Consider the following 17,883-nt stretch of genomic DNA (forward strand, 5'->3'; position numbering starts at 1 on the left):
ATCTCCAACTAGTTTGTCCCTCGTTTATTCTACTCCAGCCATATCATCCCCCATGAAGTTCCTTACACCTATCATGTGCAATTCTGCCTCAGGGCCTTTGCACTTGCTGCTCTCACCACCTGAAAGGCAATGTGCTTCCCTTACACATCCACACGAGTAGAACCTTCTTATTCTTCAGGTGCTTCGCTTAGTCAACAGTCCCCTTCCTGTTGAGGTCTCAGGTCTTCACCCCACCTAAAATTTTAACTTCTTTCCAAGATTTTACATCCCCCTTCTCTGCTTTCTATTTTCTCCTTAGTACGTATTACTGCCACACATATTACTATCTCTCATATTTTAGTTGTTTATCTTGTTTGTCTCTCCCATGAGAATGTAAGCTCCAGAGAGCTATTTCAGAATTTTGGCTGAAAAAGGGGTCACCATCTAGTGAGTTCTACATGCCTTTCCCTGGGTGACAGGCTTTAAAGGAACTGGTACCTTATTTAATTTTCATAGCATTAGCCTCACTTCATACATAAGAAAATAGATTAAAGTAACTTCACTTTTGGAAAGTTCACAAGTGGGCAACTGGAATTAGAATCCAGACCTGACTCCAAAGTCTCTCTGTTAAACAGTATAAAACTATACCTAGACGATATTTGCAATAAATTAGGTTTTGCAATCTAAAAAACCTTCATTTATATCTCTAAATAAGGACAAAACCTACACCTGAAACTAATATAGTATTGTGCTTATACGTCAACCGTAATTGAAAAATAAAGAAAAAGAACAAAACCTCTGGGAAACCTACGAACGCCAGCAGCAGTGCAGTGCAGTGGACGGGACACTCTAATCTAATCAGGAGGAGAAACCTGAAGGCCCAGCGTCCGCGCCCTGCCACTTACTAGTGGCCATAGGTTCCGAGCAATTCAGGCTCCCTGTGTTGACAACAAAGTGACTCCAATAGCACAGTCATGCTACATGTTAATGGGAACCCTCACTATAAGGTGGATATTTTTTTAAACATTGAGTTTAAGGTTGCCTTGTCTTCAGACCTTAAATGCAGTTTTTAAAGCTGTTACATGGTTAATAGTGTTCATCCATAGCCCATACTCTGGTCCTGCGAGGAACACAGAGTCACAAATGAAACCTAAGGGACCGCAATTCCTTGTGTCAAATTACTTAATTTAGGCAGGGAGACCACCTGCTACACCATGACTACTTTCTGATTTGGGCGCTGTAAGACCTGCACTTCGGAGACTACTAGGTCCGGTCTGAAAAACCCGCAGCCTCCCACCAGATGGACAGTGGGGCCTGGAACTCAGTCTCTTCAGCAAAGGGCCAAGTTACCAAAAGGTGAGCTTAGCTATGAAATACAGATTAGTTCAGGCTCAAAAAAACCTGACAAGCTTTCAAAAATTAGAAAATATAAGTGCAGACAGCTAAAAACTTAGAATTCATTCGGCAAGTATTACATAAAAATGGGCGGAGAACAGATGAAACCACACAGAGCACTATTGAAGAGGATACCAACACACATTCTAGTCCCTTCTGCAGGTCACTTACCCAGTCTTTGCTGACTTTTCTTCCAGAATTAAATCTCTTGGGTTGACTCTTGGTTTTCAAGATTCTAGAGAGTTTTATTAGGCATCAAAACTATTGCAGTCTTCCTTGGTTAGATGCTGCTTCTACCTCCGGTACACTTAGACCCGACAGATCCGGACTTACTTCGTTCTCTCCTGCTCCTCCCTACCACCCCCAACCCAATGGCAGCCACCAAGAAAACCAGGAGTGGTGGAAGTGCATCCGCACAAAAGCCCCCAGTTCTCGGTCCCTCCAGCACCTCCGTGAGGATGGCTGGGGGGTGGTTTTTATAGCCACATTATTAAGTAACTAATTGTTCCTTCTCTCTTAGTGTATTAGTTTATCACAAAACCTAGACCCTTTATCAAGGGCCCTAAACTTCCTTACCATGTGTTGAATTAAAATAGTTTGGATCTGAACTACCCCATATTAAGTGATCTTTTCCTCAAAATAATGAAAATAGGTAATTAGAGCATACATTTTTAAACTGATACAGTAATCTCTTATTTTTAGTGATCTTTTGATTAGAATAAACTGTAGATACAAAGTATGTATTAGAACATAATGACTGCGTAAGTACTCACTACCCAACCCATGTTTAAAATACCACCAATACCTGCATCGACCCTCACGCTGCCCCCGCGGCTTCCCCCGGGGACCCACGCTCCTGAATTGACTGTTAGTTATTCCCCTACTTCTATTACAAGTGTGTATAAATATGCCTAAATTACATGTTTACATTTATTTTGACTTTTGTAGAAATGGTGTCATTCTCTTCACAGTGTTACTTATTTACTCACTATTATGTTTCTAAGACATACTCGTCATTGAGTGATCCTGTAAGTCCTTGGTTTCATGGCGGTGCACACTCCACTCCAGCACCGCAGTTACTCATCCATTCTCTTACTGACAGACAAATTGGGTTGTAAAAGATGTTTTTTACATTATCTAGCTTCCCATAAGGGAGCAGCTCTCTATACTCTGATTGTTGGAGGGTAAACAGGGCCCTGGAGTCAGCTCTGGATTTAAATCCTGGCTCATGTTTGGGGTGATGGACGGTTCACTATCTTGATTCTGGTTATGGGATGTTGTGTGTGAACATATGACAAAAGCCATTAAATTATAAAATTTACATATGTGGAGTTTATTTTACGTAAATTATACCTGAAGAACACTGTTCTAAAACAGAGAAAGATCTCAACCTCAGTATTTAAAAGCTGTGGGATATTACTTGTTTAAGTGGCACACTCTCTCTAAGACACAGTTTCCTCATCTGTGATATGAGCACAACCCAAGCTACCTTGCACGGTTGCAAGAAGCATCACGTAGATTCACATGCAGCACGGAGCCCAGACTTCAGCTCCTGCACTTTCCCAAGCGCCAGGTGCTCGTCTCCATGTGGGAATACAGAGATCAACATGACAGGAGAGCTGTCGCCCAGTTAGAAGGGAAGGCAGACATGAGTGGAGCCTTACTGCCTGTAACGGGATGTCTGAGACAAGGAGAGGTGGAACAAGTCACCAGTACTTGAGGCACGCAGTGGCCTGAATGCATAAAGGCCTGGAAACGACAGACCCCAATTCTCTCACCCTCGCCTGCAGTCGTACAGAGCAGTTTTGACTCCTCCATGTTTCCGCTGGTCCTGAGATTACTCAGAACCTAGTGACAGAAGACTCCATCTAGAGTCATCGTAAATGTCTTCTAGACCATCGGCGACCCTATGTCGGGGACTGTGTCTGTACAACGAGGCCATAAAAAAAAAAAGCACAAATGAATGAGTATCAGACAAGTCAGAGGTGCAATGAAAATGACAACAGCAGGCACAATGAGAAGGAATTTGGATAATTTGGCAAGCTTGCTCTTTTATTTAACCAACATGGAATAATGAAACAAAACAAAATGCAAAGTGAGAAGCCCTGTGTCCGCACCCTCCCTGATGCATTCGAGGCATGTGACCTTTGGCAAGCAATTTCTTAATTCCAATGGTCAGTTTCCAGATCATTAAAATGGTAGTAATAATATCATCATACCTATTTCATGGGAATTCTAGTGGGAAATGAGATACAATTTATAAAAGCGTTCCGAAAATACTCTTAAGTGTTCTACTATTATAAAGTTAGTACTAGTATAACTGCTTGGAGTTCTACATGTATATAACCTGCGAAAACACAACAATAAGGAAAATTTTGAACAGTTGCTAAAACCTCTCAAATTCATTGCTTTAGGCAGGAAATTCTATGGGGGTGGAATAAAAGACTTAAATGAATGAAAGAGAGGCCAAATTTTCATTAAAAAATAGAAACTGCCCATCGAGTCATTTTCCTTGAAGCCTGGTTTGAAAAACCAAGCGTTTTAATGATACTATTCATCATTATTTGAGCATATACTATGTGCCGGGCATCACGCTAAGGATTTTACAAACTTTAATTCACTTCAATTCACGGCATCCCTCTAAGGTAGGTAACGTAAGTCATGCAATTTATTATCAAAACCAGAATGCCTCTGAGAATGAAGGGGTGCTATTAATAATTACACAGGACAGCAGCTGTAAACCAGGTTGTCCTGAGCAAACCAGACCACGTGGTTTCTAACTCTTTACAGCTGAGGAAACTGAAGCTCTCAGAGGGAAGCAATCTACCCAAGGCCACCAGCAGCGACAGGTGGGCAAGCTGTCCCAAAACTGGTGCTCTCAGGAGTCCTGATATATAAGCCTCCGACATTTGCAGTTACTGGGCAAGGCTGCTATCCTTTTGTCTTCTTCAAAGTCCTCCTTGATTTAAATATCTCTTAGCAACGAAGACCAAAACAGAACCTGAGATGCCAGTTCAAAGAAAAACAGGAAATAGGAAAGAAAACTTTGGTTTCTATCAATACCATTAAAGCCAAACGTTTTACTGCCATAATCCCAGCCTCATTAGCCTGTTTGGGGGTGAATTTACCCTACAGATTGAGTAACTCATGATTGACATGCTTTCTGCTGAGACAATGGGGCCTCTATGAACGCTTCTATGATTCGGTGAACATATCATCTAATGTCACCTCCTACAATGGCAGCTGGAGAAATGCCCTGTCAACTCACAGGATGTATGTATTTTGCCATCTATAACTGAACTTCCTTCAAATACCTGAATAACCGCTTTGGTAGTACTGGTACACAATGAAAACTGAAACAACAAAAACGAAATGTCAAGCTGGGAACAATACTAAAGCAATGACTTGCTCTTTGATTTTGCAGATGAATGAAAAGGTATTTTGTGGATGTCTAAATCCCTTTGCAGACAGTATTTCTCATGCAGCATGTTTAATATTTACATGATGTACAAAACATATAGTTGGAAATGTTTCAAACAGTTTTTTTCTTGTCACACTACATCAGCACTTTGGAAGATATATGTGGATATCATTAGCAAAATACTTTTCTTCATACCATAAACTTGAGTTTTACCTAGTAAATGTTTAACACTTATTGTAGAGTAATTACGCAGAATAAATAACCAGAACAGATATTCCCTAGGTTCTCTGTTCTATTTATCTGTTCTTAACCTTTGCCTTATTCGCAACTCTCGTTTTAGGGAAGTGCTTCTATCCTGGGTACATAATAGACACAACATTTGTTGAATGCAAATAATGCTTTTATCTAACACCGCTTTTGATATCAGAGCAGTTACAGCCCGAACATTCAGCTCAGGTGTCCATTCTGCATAGTCCACTGGTCTCCCCACCAGTCACCTCCACCCCTACCACCTACCTAGGAAGTACAAAGAAAAGGGTCTTGCCAATAGAATTGTCCCTCGAATCTGCTTTGGGGTTTAAAATGTCCCCAAGTGCGAGGGCGACTACTAAGAACATGGACTGTAGCTGGAGGGCTGAGCCTGAACATGGAGACCGTCAACTGCTGGCTGGGAGCCCTTGACAGTTGCTGGATTCGCACCTGATTTCACACACTAAATCCTACAAAGATTTAGGTCTAATTCTGAACTTTATTTACTGTTTTTATTTATTTTTAAATTTATTTTACTTTATTTATTGATTTTTAGAGAGAGGAGAAGGGAGGAATAAAGAGAGGGAGAGAAACATCAATGAGGGGGTGCATCTCGCATACCCCCAGTTGGGGACCAGGCCCACAACCCAGGCATGTGCCCTGACTGGGAATCGAACTGGCGACCCTTTGGTTCACAGGCCAGCACTCAACCCACTGAGCCACACCATCTATACATTCAGGGGCCGCCCTGGAGTATTTGGCTCCTGGCCACTTTTCCTTCCTCACTGCTCTGTTATGTCACGGCTTGTCCAGGTACGAACCTCGGACCCAGCTTCTCCAGACCTCTCCCTGCTCCTCCCATCCCGATGGACTCCAGACCAAAACAAAACAACTATGAGTTTTTATTTGTATTGTGTTAATTTTATAAATTAACTTGGGCAGAATTGAGAGCTTTTTGTTACTGAGTCCTCTAACCTCAGAGCACATATTTTTTGCTGTTTATTCAACTCTTATTTGTAGTTTTCTATAGTATTTAAATTTTTTTCACATACATCTTATACTTTCCTTATTAAATTTATGCCTAGTTACTTTGTCAACTATAAATATTTTAACCATAGTTTTCTATTATATCTTCTAACTTGCCTTTGTAGATATGAAAATTATTGATTTCTCTATCTTAATTTTATACCTTACTGTATCATTGACTTCCCCTATTGATGGTAGTTTTATATTTTTATTTTCCTGGAGTCACCAAGCATACAAGCTTACCACGTACACAGAATGATAATATAATCTCAGCCTTTGCTATTTTTGAACCTCTCATTCTGTAGCTTTTCTAACTATGCCAGCTAGTTCTTCCCATAAATATAGTAACAGTAACAGTGAACGTCCCTGTTTTATGCCTCATCTAATGAGAATGGCCCCTTAAAAATTATGTCAGATTTGGTGGCAAGAAATAAATTTTGTTAAGTTATCAGTATCCACTTGTTCCCACATAATTGAGTGTTAGTGTGAGGAATGACTGTTGAAGACTCACAGACACAGAGGACAGACGGATGGCTGCCGGAAGAGGGGGGGATGGGGAACTGGGAGGGAAAGGTGAAGGGATTGAGAAGTACAGATGGATAGTTACAAAACAGTCAAGAGAAAAGAAAGCACAACACAGGAAATATAGTCAATAATGTTGTAGTAACTATGTATAGTGCCAGGTGGGTATTGGAAATATCAGGGGGATCACTGTTTAAAGTATGTGATTGTCTAACCAATATGCTGTAAACCTGAAACTAATATAAAATACTGAATGTAAACTGTAATTGAAAAAAAAAATTTTTTTTTACCTTCTGGGCCAAGAAAGAAAAGAATGACTTAAATTGTATCAAATATCTTGTCAATATCTATGGTTTTGATCTGATTTTCCACCTCAAAAGAATTAACATGGCTAGTGTAGTTGGAGCATTGCCTCATAGACCAGAGGGCTGTGGGTTTGATTCCCAGTCAGGGCACATACCCAGGTTGCAGGTTCAATCCCTGGCTGGGGTGTGTATGAGAAGGCAACTGACAGATGTCTGTCTGCCTGTCTCTCTCTTTCCCCCTTCCCCTCTTTTGAAAAAAGCAATGGAAAAATGTCCTCAGGTGATGATAAAAAAAAATTAACATGATCAAAGGTGACCGAATTACCTAAAACTGAACATCCTTTCATTACTGTTGGAATAAATCCAGGTGGATGTGGAGTATTCATCTTGGAATGAGCTGCTAGACCATGTTTCCTAATGTTTCATTTATGACTTCTAATGCCAATATTCATGAGTGAGATTGATCTGTTTGTACAGTCTTGTCAAGTTCTGGCATCAGCGTTAAACTAATTTAATAAAAAAGAAATCACACCTTTTCCTTCCCCCCTGCCCCGCCCCAGGAGTTAGGCATTGGATCAACCTACTCTTTAAAAGCTTTAGTAAAACTCCCTCTCTCTATGAAACCATCTGGGGTTGCTATTTTTTTTCAATTTGGCTCAATGTATATTTTTTAATGTTCCACTTTTTCCCCAGCTTTACTGAGATATAATTGACATACATGTGTACGTTTAAGGCACACAATGTGATGATTTGTTATATGTGAATACTGTGAAATGATTAGCACAATAAGGTTAGTTAACACATGCATCGCCTCACACAGTTACCATTTTTAAAAAAATCTATGTGGTGTAATTTTTAATAAGATTTCTCCATTTGTTTAAATAGAATTCTAACAGTCTGTTAAAATATTCCTTTGAGCCCTGGCTGGCATAGCTCAGTGGACTGAGCGCAGGCTGGGAACCAAAGTGTCCCAGGTTCGATTCCCAGCCAGGGTACATGCCTGGGTTGCAGGCCATAACCCCCAGCAACTGCACATTGATGTTTCTCTCTCTCTCTCTCTCCCTCTCTCTCTCCCTCTCTCTCTCTCTCCCTCCCTTCCCTCTCTAAAAATAAATAATAAAAAAAAAATATTCCCTTGCTAAAAGTTCCAGAGTCAAGTTTGACATGTTATACAATTTAGAAAATCAGTTTTAACATTATCTATATATCTCCATTTAACAAAAGATGATATATACAGTATTTATTCCTAATCGTAAAATCCTCTACTTAAAAAATGCGTCAAGTGACTTCCTGTTAGCTGTGCAATAAAAGCTAACTCGTTCCCTTAGCCCCACTGTGATCCTACTGCAGTGACCCTTCACTTCGACTGCTGTTAAACAAACTCTTGGAGAACTCAGCGGCCGCGGAGGTGTTCCGTCCAACACTTGCTCCAACCCTTCTCACCCTCACTTCCAGCAAGCCCCCGCCACCCGCTCTCAGGGACGGATGCTGACCTTAATCATTACATGATGCCTGGATTGAGGTTTTAGAAGTGGTTCAATCATTAGTAACCCTACAGAATTTGCTGAAGGTACGAGAAAAAGCAAGGGATCAAGAATGCACCCAAGTTTTTGACTGAAGCATCTGGTAGAATGAAGTTGTGGTTTACTGAGGTGGGAAACAGTATAAAAGGAGCGGATATGTACAGTGTTTTTTTTTAAAGATTTTATTTATTTATTTTTAAAGAAAGGGGAAGGGAAGGAGAAAGAGAGGGAGAAAAACATCAGTGTGTGGTTGCTTTTCACATGTCCCCAAGTGGGGACCTGGCCCAGAACCCAGGCATGTGTCCTGACTGGGAATCGAACCTTCGGTTAGTAGGCTGGTGCTCAGTCCACTGAGCCACACCAGCCAGGGCTGTATAGAGTTTTTGTGAAGAAGGATGCCACATATTTGAGTGTGGATGACTTTAAGATACCCATATGACATTTAGGTAGAGATGGACAGCGAACAGACAAGTGCATGAGTCTGGGTCAGAGACAGAAATTTAGGAAACTTCAATACATGGAATTTAAAGTCATGAGACGCAATGACATCACGGAGGGAGTGAGTCTGTTCCAGAGCAGCAGAGCAGTGTAGCAATGCTACACCGGTGTCTGAGACATGGAAGGACAGCCACCAGCAAGTGACAGAAAAGCGCATGGTTGGCCAGTGAGGAGTGAGGAAGGGAGAAAACCCGGAGTGTGTGGTCTCGTGAAAGCCAAGTAAAGAAAGTATTTTAAGCAGAAAAGAATAATAAACTATGTCAAATACTGCTGAGAGGTTGAGTAACAAGCGGCCTGAGAATTAACTATTAGATTTGGCGAGGGAGAGGTGATGGGTGAACTTAACAAGAGTAGTTTCAGTAGCGTGCTGGGGATAAAAGTGTGTTTGATGGGGGTTCAAAGGAGATTGTGAGGAAAGGCAGTGTTGACAGCAAGTCTAGAGAGTTCTTTGGAGAAGTTCTATTAAAAAGAGGCATTAAAAAATGTGGCAGAATTTAGGGGGGATAAAAGGTCAAAGGAGGGTCTCTTCAAGCTGAGGGACAATACAGCCTGTTTATATAATGATTGTTAGGATACAACAAAGAAAAAATGATCGGGCAAAAGAGACAGAGAGGTAAATTGTAGGTATGAAATTGTTGGCTTAATCACTTCACTGAAAAAATATTAAGGACCTACTGTGTGCCAGGTCCTAATCTAGGCACTTGGGATACAACAGGGCAGAAAATAAGTGAGGATTGTTCACCCATGGCAATGGCAGGAAAAGGTGAAAAGACACAGAGACAGACGCAAGCAGTTTAATAGGTTTGATTGCGAAAGAATATGGCTTCTGATTGTTCCCCGCTCTCACCCCAGTGCAATATCTAAGACAGTACTGAGAGGGAAGCAAATAATTCGTGTTTGAAGATTTAGGAAGGAGGTACACAACTAATTTGGGAAAGTGGAAGAGTAAGTTGATGCGTTAATACCATGGGATTCATGGGGAGCAGTTCAGGTTCGAGGTTCGAGATTTACAGTGAGACTAGCTAACATAGCCTGGTGTTTTTCTCTAGCCCTCTTTAGTTAAGTAAGGCTTTCGGGCAGAGCAGGGGGAGAGCTGGACCAAACTGGGGTTGGGATTTCTCCAGGAAAATGGCAGAAGGAGAGAGGGGCCAGCAGAGCTGACTGTGTGTACAAAGAAGGGGACAAACGGTGGGCCACGCAGTACAGGCTGGGGAAGGACGACTGTGGGCATGAAGAGGGTGGGGCCAATGGGCCTGAATTCCTCGTGGGGTCAAACAATCTCTGTAATGGGATTCTAGAGGAATTAAGCTGGAAGGATCAATGAAATCATCCTTGACTCAGCTTTTTTCTCATAACTTTGGTAAGCTCTGTAGAATGTGCTGTTAAAAGAAAGCTAGACTCTCTGTGACTGCTGCCTGGGCCCCAGCCCCTGCCATCTGCGTCTTGCCTGGACTACTGCCGTAACCTGTTGACCTGCCTCAGCTTCCATCTTCAACTCTCTCCAGGCTGGTCTCCATCCAGTGCGTCCTCAGGCAGACTAAGTGCATTCAATGGTAAATCAGAGCAAGCCGCTTCCACCTCAAGTCTTCCGGTGCCTCCCCGTCTCATCCAGGAACAATGAATCTAAAGTCTTTACTGTGCCTGATTAGGTCCCGTGGATCTGGCCCTTGGTTCTTTCTCCAAAGTCATTACCGCCTCTTTTCCCCTAGTTCACCACCTGCCTCTCGGGTCCCTGGCTATTCCTCCCACAGGACAGCCATACTGCGCCTCCAGGCCTTGGCACTCACTATCTCTCCTTCCCCCGAGAAAACTCTTCCCAAAGATATTCATGTATGGTTTCCTCCCCTTCCTTCTGAGGTCTGCCCAGATGGCGCCCCCACAGGGTCCTTCCCCAACGCTCAGTCTAGAAGAGCAGCCCTGTCACTCTCTAACTCTCCTTACTGCTGCTCTGTTTTTTCTCCGTAACACTCGTCACGTCACCCCGTGGTGTTACAGTGTACTCGTCTGTTTACCATCATTTCCCCCTGGTGGCAGGGACCTTGTTTTTTTTCACTTGATGGGTTCTCAGGACTTACAGTGATGCTTGGCATATTGGAAATGCTAAATAAATATTTATTGAATAAATGAATGAATCAACAGCCTGTTTGAAAAGATCTCAGAGAGAGAGATCTTATTCCACTCCCCTCTTTCTAGATAAGGAGATGAATGCCTTGAGGGGCCAAGTGATACATCCAAAGAAAGCAAGTGGCAGGCTGAGACTTGAAATTTGTCTCCTAACTGCGAAAACTCCACCATCAGCTCTCAGCTTCCCCCTCCTCACCATTCACACAGCCACTCTTTTGGCCTAGGTTCCCATTATGTCTTGCCTGTTGCAATAGCCCTCTAACTCCTCTTCTTAACTACCCTGCCCTCTTCAAACCTCCCTCCATTTCCTGACTGCTCGAGTCAGAAGAATTTCTCTTCCACACGTCACTATTGACGACTGCTTGTTGTTGCATACAACACACGGTCATACGTGAGGGATGGAGAAGGTTCGGTTCCAGACCACAAAAATAAAGTGAATACCACGATAAAGAAAGTCACACTATTTTTTTTGCTTTCCTGGTACAAATAAAGGTTATGTTGATACTATATTACAGTCTATTGAGTGTGCAGTAGCATTATTTCTATAAAAAACAATGCACATAGCTTAATTTAAAAATACTTTCTGCTAAAAAGTGCTAGCCATCACCTGAACCTTCAGTGAGTTGGGATCTTTTTGTTGGTAGAGGGTCTTGCCCTGGTAATATCAAAGATCACTGATAACGAGTCATACAGTAATAATTAAAAAGTTTGCAATATTGCAGCAGTTGCCAAAATGTGACACAGAGACACAAAGTAAGCAAATGCTGTTTAAAAAATGATGCCAACAGATTTGCTTGAGGCAGGGTTGCCAGAAACCTTTAATTTAAAAGTTGTGTTTTTTTTTAAAGAAAAAGCATATCTGCAAGGCACAATAAAAACTTTTTATTCTGGTAAGTTGTCCCTACACAAGAGCTGTTAAGTTCCTTGAGGCAACTACAGACATTAATGTTTGCACGTTGCAGAATCCAATACGTAGCATATATCCTTATGAAACATTTATTGCACTGACTCTATTGCATTTATTGCTTCTTCATCCTGGAATGGTCTTCTCCAAGACTTCTGCATGGCTCACCCTTTCAATCCCAACCACCTCTTGGCTCAGGAAGGCCCACCCTCTTCACTTAAAGTCGCAGCCTCCCCTCTGTCTTATTCTGCTTGATTTTACTGCAGAGCACATGTCACTTTCTAATGCTTCTAACAAAGAAGCAATGATGCCTCACCAAACACCTCGGTGTCTGCCTCAGTGATGCCTTGGTGTCTCACCAAACACCTCAAATAGTTCCTGGCATATAGGAAATGCTTAATAAATACTTGTTTTAAAAATGGATTATACTCCTGGGCTTAAAGTAGCTCTGTTGAAGAACACATGGAGGAAGGATAAAGGGACGTGCCTGGTCCCACACAATGACCACTGACGGCTGCCCATCCTGGAAGCCTCAGCGTCACATCGTGACACAGTGAATGGTGGTGAAGGTCACAGAGAGTGAGAGCTTCTCGTGCATCCTTCACCCAGTTTCCCCTGGTGTCGGGGGAACTGGGGGTGTGTTGCATCATCATGGTACATTTGTCAAAACTAAGAAATCAAAAACAAAACAAAACAAAACAAAAAAAAGCAAAATGGGCTTTGTTCTGATTTCATGAGTTTCCCCACTTATGCCCTTTTTATGTCCTAGGATCCAATCCAGGATCCTGCGTTGAGCTGAGAAGCCTTACCTTCTGATCTGCTTCTTCATCCTCATCCTGGTCCTCATCACAGAGTGCGCTCGAGGGGGTGGCGAAGGTGGGGCCCTGGGAGTAGTACTGGGAGCTCCGGCAGCCATCCCGCCGCAGTTTGTCACATTCTGCAGAGGGGACAGGACACGGGTGGAGAAAGGGCATTGGAAGCCAGAATTTTTTTACTCCCCCTTACCCCCCTAGGCATAATAAGACTTCAAAACAATAGTAATATTAAAAATGAAAATTATAAAAATGACTAAGCACCCACTACACACTGCATGCTACGGTAACACACTTTGAAGGGGTTACCTTCACACCTCCCAGCAACCTTCAGAGTCGAGCTTAGGGTAATCAATTAATTCAGTCTCTCCATAGCATTGTGCATGCAAGCATACAGCGGGTTCACCCTGAACCCAGGGTCTTATTTACTGTATTTTTTTACATAACAATTGCTTATGTAATTCCACATCAAAACTCACAAGCAATCATCATGCTGCACTTGTTTCCTAGACTCATCAGTTGGAAGTGGCATGAGAAAACCACAGGCCAGTGTGCTCACATTTTTAGTTCGCAATTTAACTTCGGTGCCCAACAGCCTCTAATCACTGTAGGGAATTTCATATGAAGCCGGCAGCACTCTGAGAGGCCTGCCAGTCCACAGAGGAATGCCTGGCACCACCAAGTGGAAGGTAATCAGGGCACATGGTGGTGCCCAGGGTCATAGGGGGCTGGGGCCACTGGCTGTGCAGAGACTGGGATTGTCTTCAAGGAGGACCCATTGCACTGATCACTCTCATCAGTGTGGGGAGTGCAGCTGACTTCTTGAGGCTTTTCAAAGCTCCAGGAGCTTTTCCTTTACCCAGATGCCATCTTAGAGGAGCATTTGCCTTGCAAAGCGTTTGCCACAGAGCTCCTTTAAATATCCAGCATGCTAAAGTAGCACAGAGTACGTTTGCTTCTGTAAAAGTTTCCTCTTTGACAGCTTTACAAAACCATGCCCATGAAGGCACAGAACTAAGTAGGGCATCTTCAAATTTCCTCTCTAACACCAGGATCTATGATTCTTCTTCAAAGAGGAGGCAGCAGTTGCTTTTGTGCAGGGATAAAAATTCCCCAACCAGGGAATAAAAGTCCCTCACTCTCTCTGCTACCACACAGTGGGACTGGATAGAGAAAGTTTCCAACCCAGGGCTGCAAATCAGATTTTTTTAACTGATTTTTTTAGAAGGGGTTTGGGGAGAGAGAGATGGAAACTCTGATTGGTTGCTCCACCTATTCATGCATGCATGCATTGGTTGGTTCTTGTATGTGCCCTGACCAGGGATCAGACCCACAACCTTGGCATATCTGGAGAATACTCTAACCAACTACTGTATTTTGCTGTGTATAATCTACACTTTTTTGCCCAAACTTCTGAAGAAAAAATAAAGATGCACATTATACATAGGTTGGTACTAATCCCATATCTATATAAATGTTTTTAATTCTTTTATTTATGCTTATGTGTTAAAGGTATAACTCTAGAAAGCAACAGCGATATCTGTATGCAAAATAATACCAGGGAATATGATAACCACTTTTGTTTCTAAATACAAAAAAAAAATAAATAATTGGGTTCAAAAATTAAAATGAAAGATTTTTTTCCTGAAAGTTCAGGCCCAAAACGTGGGTGTATTTTATACAAAGGAGTACCCAGCCACAGCTACAAATCAGATTTTTAAAAATCCCACGGAAATTGCCATGAGGATCTTTTAGAATACCAACTAACTTAAAAGTGCATACATAAAAAAAAGATAGCTAAATATTATTACCTCAGTCACTTATGGGATAAATAATTTGTGGGCTGGGCTGGCAACCACTCAATATTGTGTAAAATGGAAATTTAAAAAAAATTTCTGAAACTTCCACAACACAACTTATTTTTTAATGAAGATTTACTCACACTAACCTAACTCTTCTTGGTGAGAGCTGTTTTCACATTTTCTACCATATTTGACAATTTCTTAAAAAAATAGTATGAACAGAATCTATACTGTCACTCCACAGAGATATTGTTACATAAAGCATAATTAGTAGTTTTCAAATGCTGTTCTATGCGGTTTTGGGATTCAGTACATTTTTATTTGATTTTCTTTAATTACCTTAAAGCTAGATTTTAAAAAAATAACAGTCAAGCTCAACAGTTTTACATTTCATTAACTTGTGCTGCTACATTAACTTTTCTGTGGTCCTGTAAAACTGAAGTCTCCCAAGGATTCAGAGTGAACCTTGTAAAACAAACTAATAAAAACTGTTACCACTTGCAGCTACTTACCATGTAATTCGGTATTTTCAAATACTTGCCAAATGAAACAAAGTACTTATAAAGTGAAGGCCAAGGCCCTTTTAAATGAAGTCTTTATATTGTTCAAAATAGTATTTCCCCCCTCACTAATTGACCCTATAATAAGTATGTTTGAAATTATAAAATTTTATAATGTTAAGAATCTGCATTATGTATTGGATACACTGTCAGATAATGTTTGAAAAAGATTCCTCTCCAAGGACATAAGGATTCCTGAACTAGATCATCTCTAAAGTCGATATTAGTTTTGGTGTTCTTTTTTATTTAAAGATTTTATTTATTTATTTTTAGAGAGAGAAAGGGAGGGAGAAAGAGAGAGAGAAACATCAATGTGTGGTTGTCTCTCGCATGCCCCCCACCAGGGACCTGGCCCACAACCCAGGCATGTGCCCTGACTGGGAATTGAACTGGCGACCCTTTGGTTCATAGTCTAGTGCTCAATCCACTGAGCCACACCAGCAAGGGCAGCTTTGATACTCTTTTTTAAAAAGAAAGATTATATTGTCCTGGCTGGTGTAGCTCAGTGGATTGAGCGCAGGCTGGGAACCAAAGTGTCCCAGGTTCCATTCCCAGCCAGGGTACATTCCTGGGTTGCAGGCCATAACCCCCAGCAACCGCACATTGATGTTTCTCTCTCTCTCTCTCCCTCTCTCTCTCTCTCTCTCTCTCTCTCTCTCTCTCTCCTTTCCCTCTCTAAAAATAAATAAATAAAATATTTTAAAAAAATAAAAATATAAAAAAAAGAAAGATTATATTTACTTACTTTTAGAGAGGAGAAGGGAGGGAGAAAGAGAGGGAGAGAAACATTGAGAGATATATTGATCACATGCCTCTCGCACACCTTCAACTGGGGGACCTGGCCTGCAACCCAGGCATGTTCCCTGACTGGGAATCGAACCAGCAACCTTTCTGTTCACAGGCCCCCACTTAATCCACTGAGCCACACCAGCCAGGGAGGGCAGTTTTGATATTCTTGATACATGATTTGAGACATGTTAAATCTTAAAAGACTGAAATATTGGAAAATTACTATTCAATATTAAAAGCACAAAAGTCTTGCAATTATTAGTGATTCAAATAATAAATGGTGTATCACCATTTGACCCTCATTTAAAAGAAAATGCCTCTTTTTTCCTCAATGAAGTTTATAACACAGAAATGTTTAAACAGTAACAAAACAAAGAGTAGCATATCAAATGAAAGATGATGCCACATCTAAGATTAAACGAGGCAGTATAAATTTTTGGCAGATGACCAATTTCTTTGTGACTCTTACAAATTTTCTGAGATCTCATAAACTCCTCAATGTCCACTGCCGTTTATCTTATTCCAGCTCGAGGGGAACGGGAGGAAATGTCCTCCAGTCGGGCTGCAACAGCTCTTAGCTTCTGCAACCACGGCTCCGTTCGTCACACACGAGTGGACCCTCCATAGAGTGAGCCAGGGGTGTGAGCCATCACCCACAAACAAAGACTTCAGACACCGCACTGAGTGACCAACTGCAAGGCACAGCAGAGTTTAGAGCCGGTGAAGCCAGCAGCTACAGGCTTGAAACCAGATCCTCGATGTAACTGAAGATCTGTCTTTAACACACAGTCCCCTTGCAACAGAAATGAAGAGTGAAACCCCGCTATTGTTCCTGCAGTGCTGCCCGGATAAAGGTGACCCTGTTCATGTGTCCTCTGGTTTCCCCACCACCAGCTTCCTCCTCCTTCCTTACATGTCAAGCTGTTTTCTTTAGTGCAAGAACCATGAACAAACATTTGTTGGCAGGCCAAAGTTTTAAATATAGAAGAAAAAATAATGCCATAGTACTAGATGGTTATCTAATCATCTTGTGAATTTAATACTGCTTTGGCCTCCAAAGCTTTATGCATTAAAGCTTTTCTTTAGGCTTTCCGTATTAATATCTGAGACATGTTACAAGAGCCTCCTACAAGAAGCTTTAAAGAGTTATTTTCAAAATAATTTTCTCTACTGGAAATCTAGGATGAATTTCTACTTTCTATGTTTCATTCTTTCTATGTGTTGAATCGGTCACAGTGAGCTAAAGTACACAGCAGGTACAAGGAGTTCCAAAATCCCTGTGGCTTAACACAACCAGAAGGTCCTTTGCTGCGCATCCTCCTCATCCTTGCTGAGCTAGCAGGGGCTCTGCTCCCCAAGGTCACTCGGAGACTGGGGCCCAGACAGTGGGGCGGTCCAACTGGACTTGTACTTGGACAATCAAAAGGCAGTGCATCAGAATGTGGTGCATTTCACACCGGTGCCTGGAACTTCTGCCAGCGGTTACTTCCGCTACTATTTCGTTAGACAAAACAAGCCACATGGCCCTACCTAACTTCAAAGGGGACAAGAAAGGGCAATCCTACCTCATAAGCAAGGGAGAAAATGAGAATATGCAAAAACAGCTCTAATGACTCTGCCAAACAGAGGGATAACCCTGAACCTAAGATTTTCCAGACTCCTGTTACCATTCTCCCAACACTTACTCAATGTTTATCTCCAACCCCCGAATAAGGTTGAGAGGCTTTTGATGTGAACATTGTAACAGCAATGAAAGCTCCCCCTCTGCCTTTCAGTAACAGGAGTTGACGTGGGGGGGACGTTGCATGCAGGAGCAGCTGACTGTCTGGGACCCAGACCGATCTGGCACCACTTACTACCTGTGAGACCTCAGGGACAGCATTTTAACCTCCTGGAAACCCAGGGTCCACCTCTGCAACTCCTTCTGGGAAGCTTTCATGACAGTCATCAACAGATGTGGCCGAGCGCTCAGAG

At 41.9% G+C, this 17,883-nt stretch overlaps 1 protein-coding gene across 4 annotated transcripts in view; it reads right to left on the reverse strand.

Annotated features, from left to right (window-relative positions):
* The window catches only part of NHSL1 (NHS like 1), a 127,429-nt gene that overhangs the window by 24,689 nt on the left and 84,857 nt on the right, over positions 1–17,883 (reverse strand). For all 4 annotated transcript variants that reach the window (XM_036024778.1, XM_036024777.1, XM_036024780.1 and 1 more), the window contains exon 3: positions 12,756–12,883. In XM_036024778.1, coding sequence (XP_035880671.1) covers positions 12,756–12,883 — 128 coding nt within the window. The remainder of the gene's footprint in view (positions 1–12,755; positions 12,884–17,883) is intronic.

Source organism: Phyllostomus discolor, chromosome 4 (assembly GCF_004126475.2).
Source record: "Phyllostomus discolor isolate MPI-MPIP mPhyDis1 chromosome 4, mPhyDis1.pri.v3, whole genome shotgun sequence".
Taxonomy (NCBI): Eukaryota; Metazoa; Chordata; class Mammalia; order Chiroptera; family Phyllostomidae; genus Phyllostomus; species Phyllostomus discolor.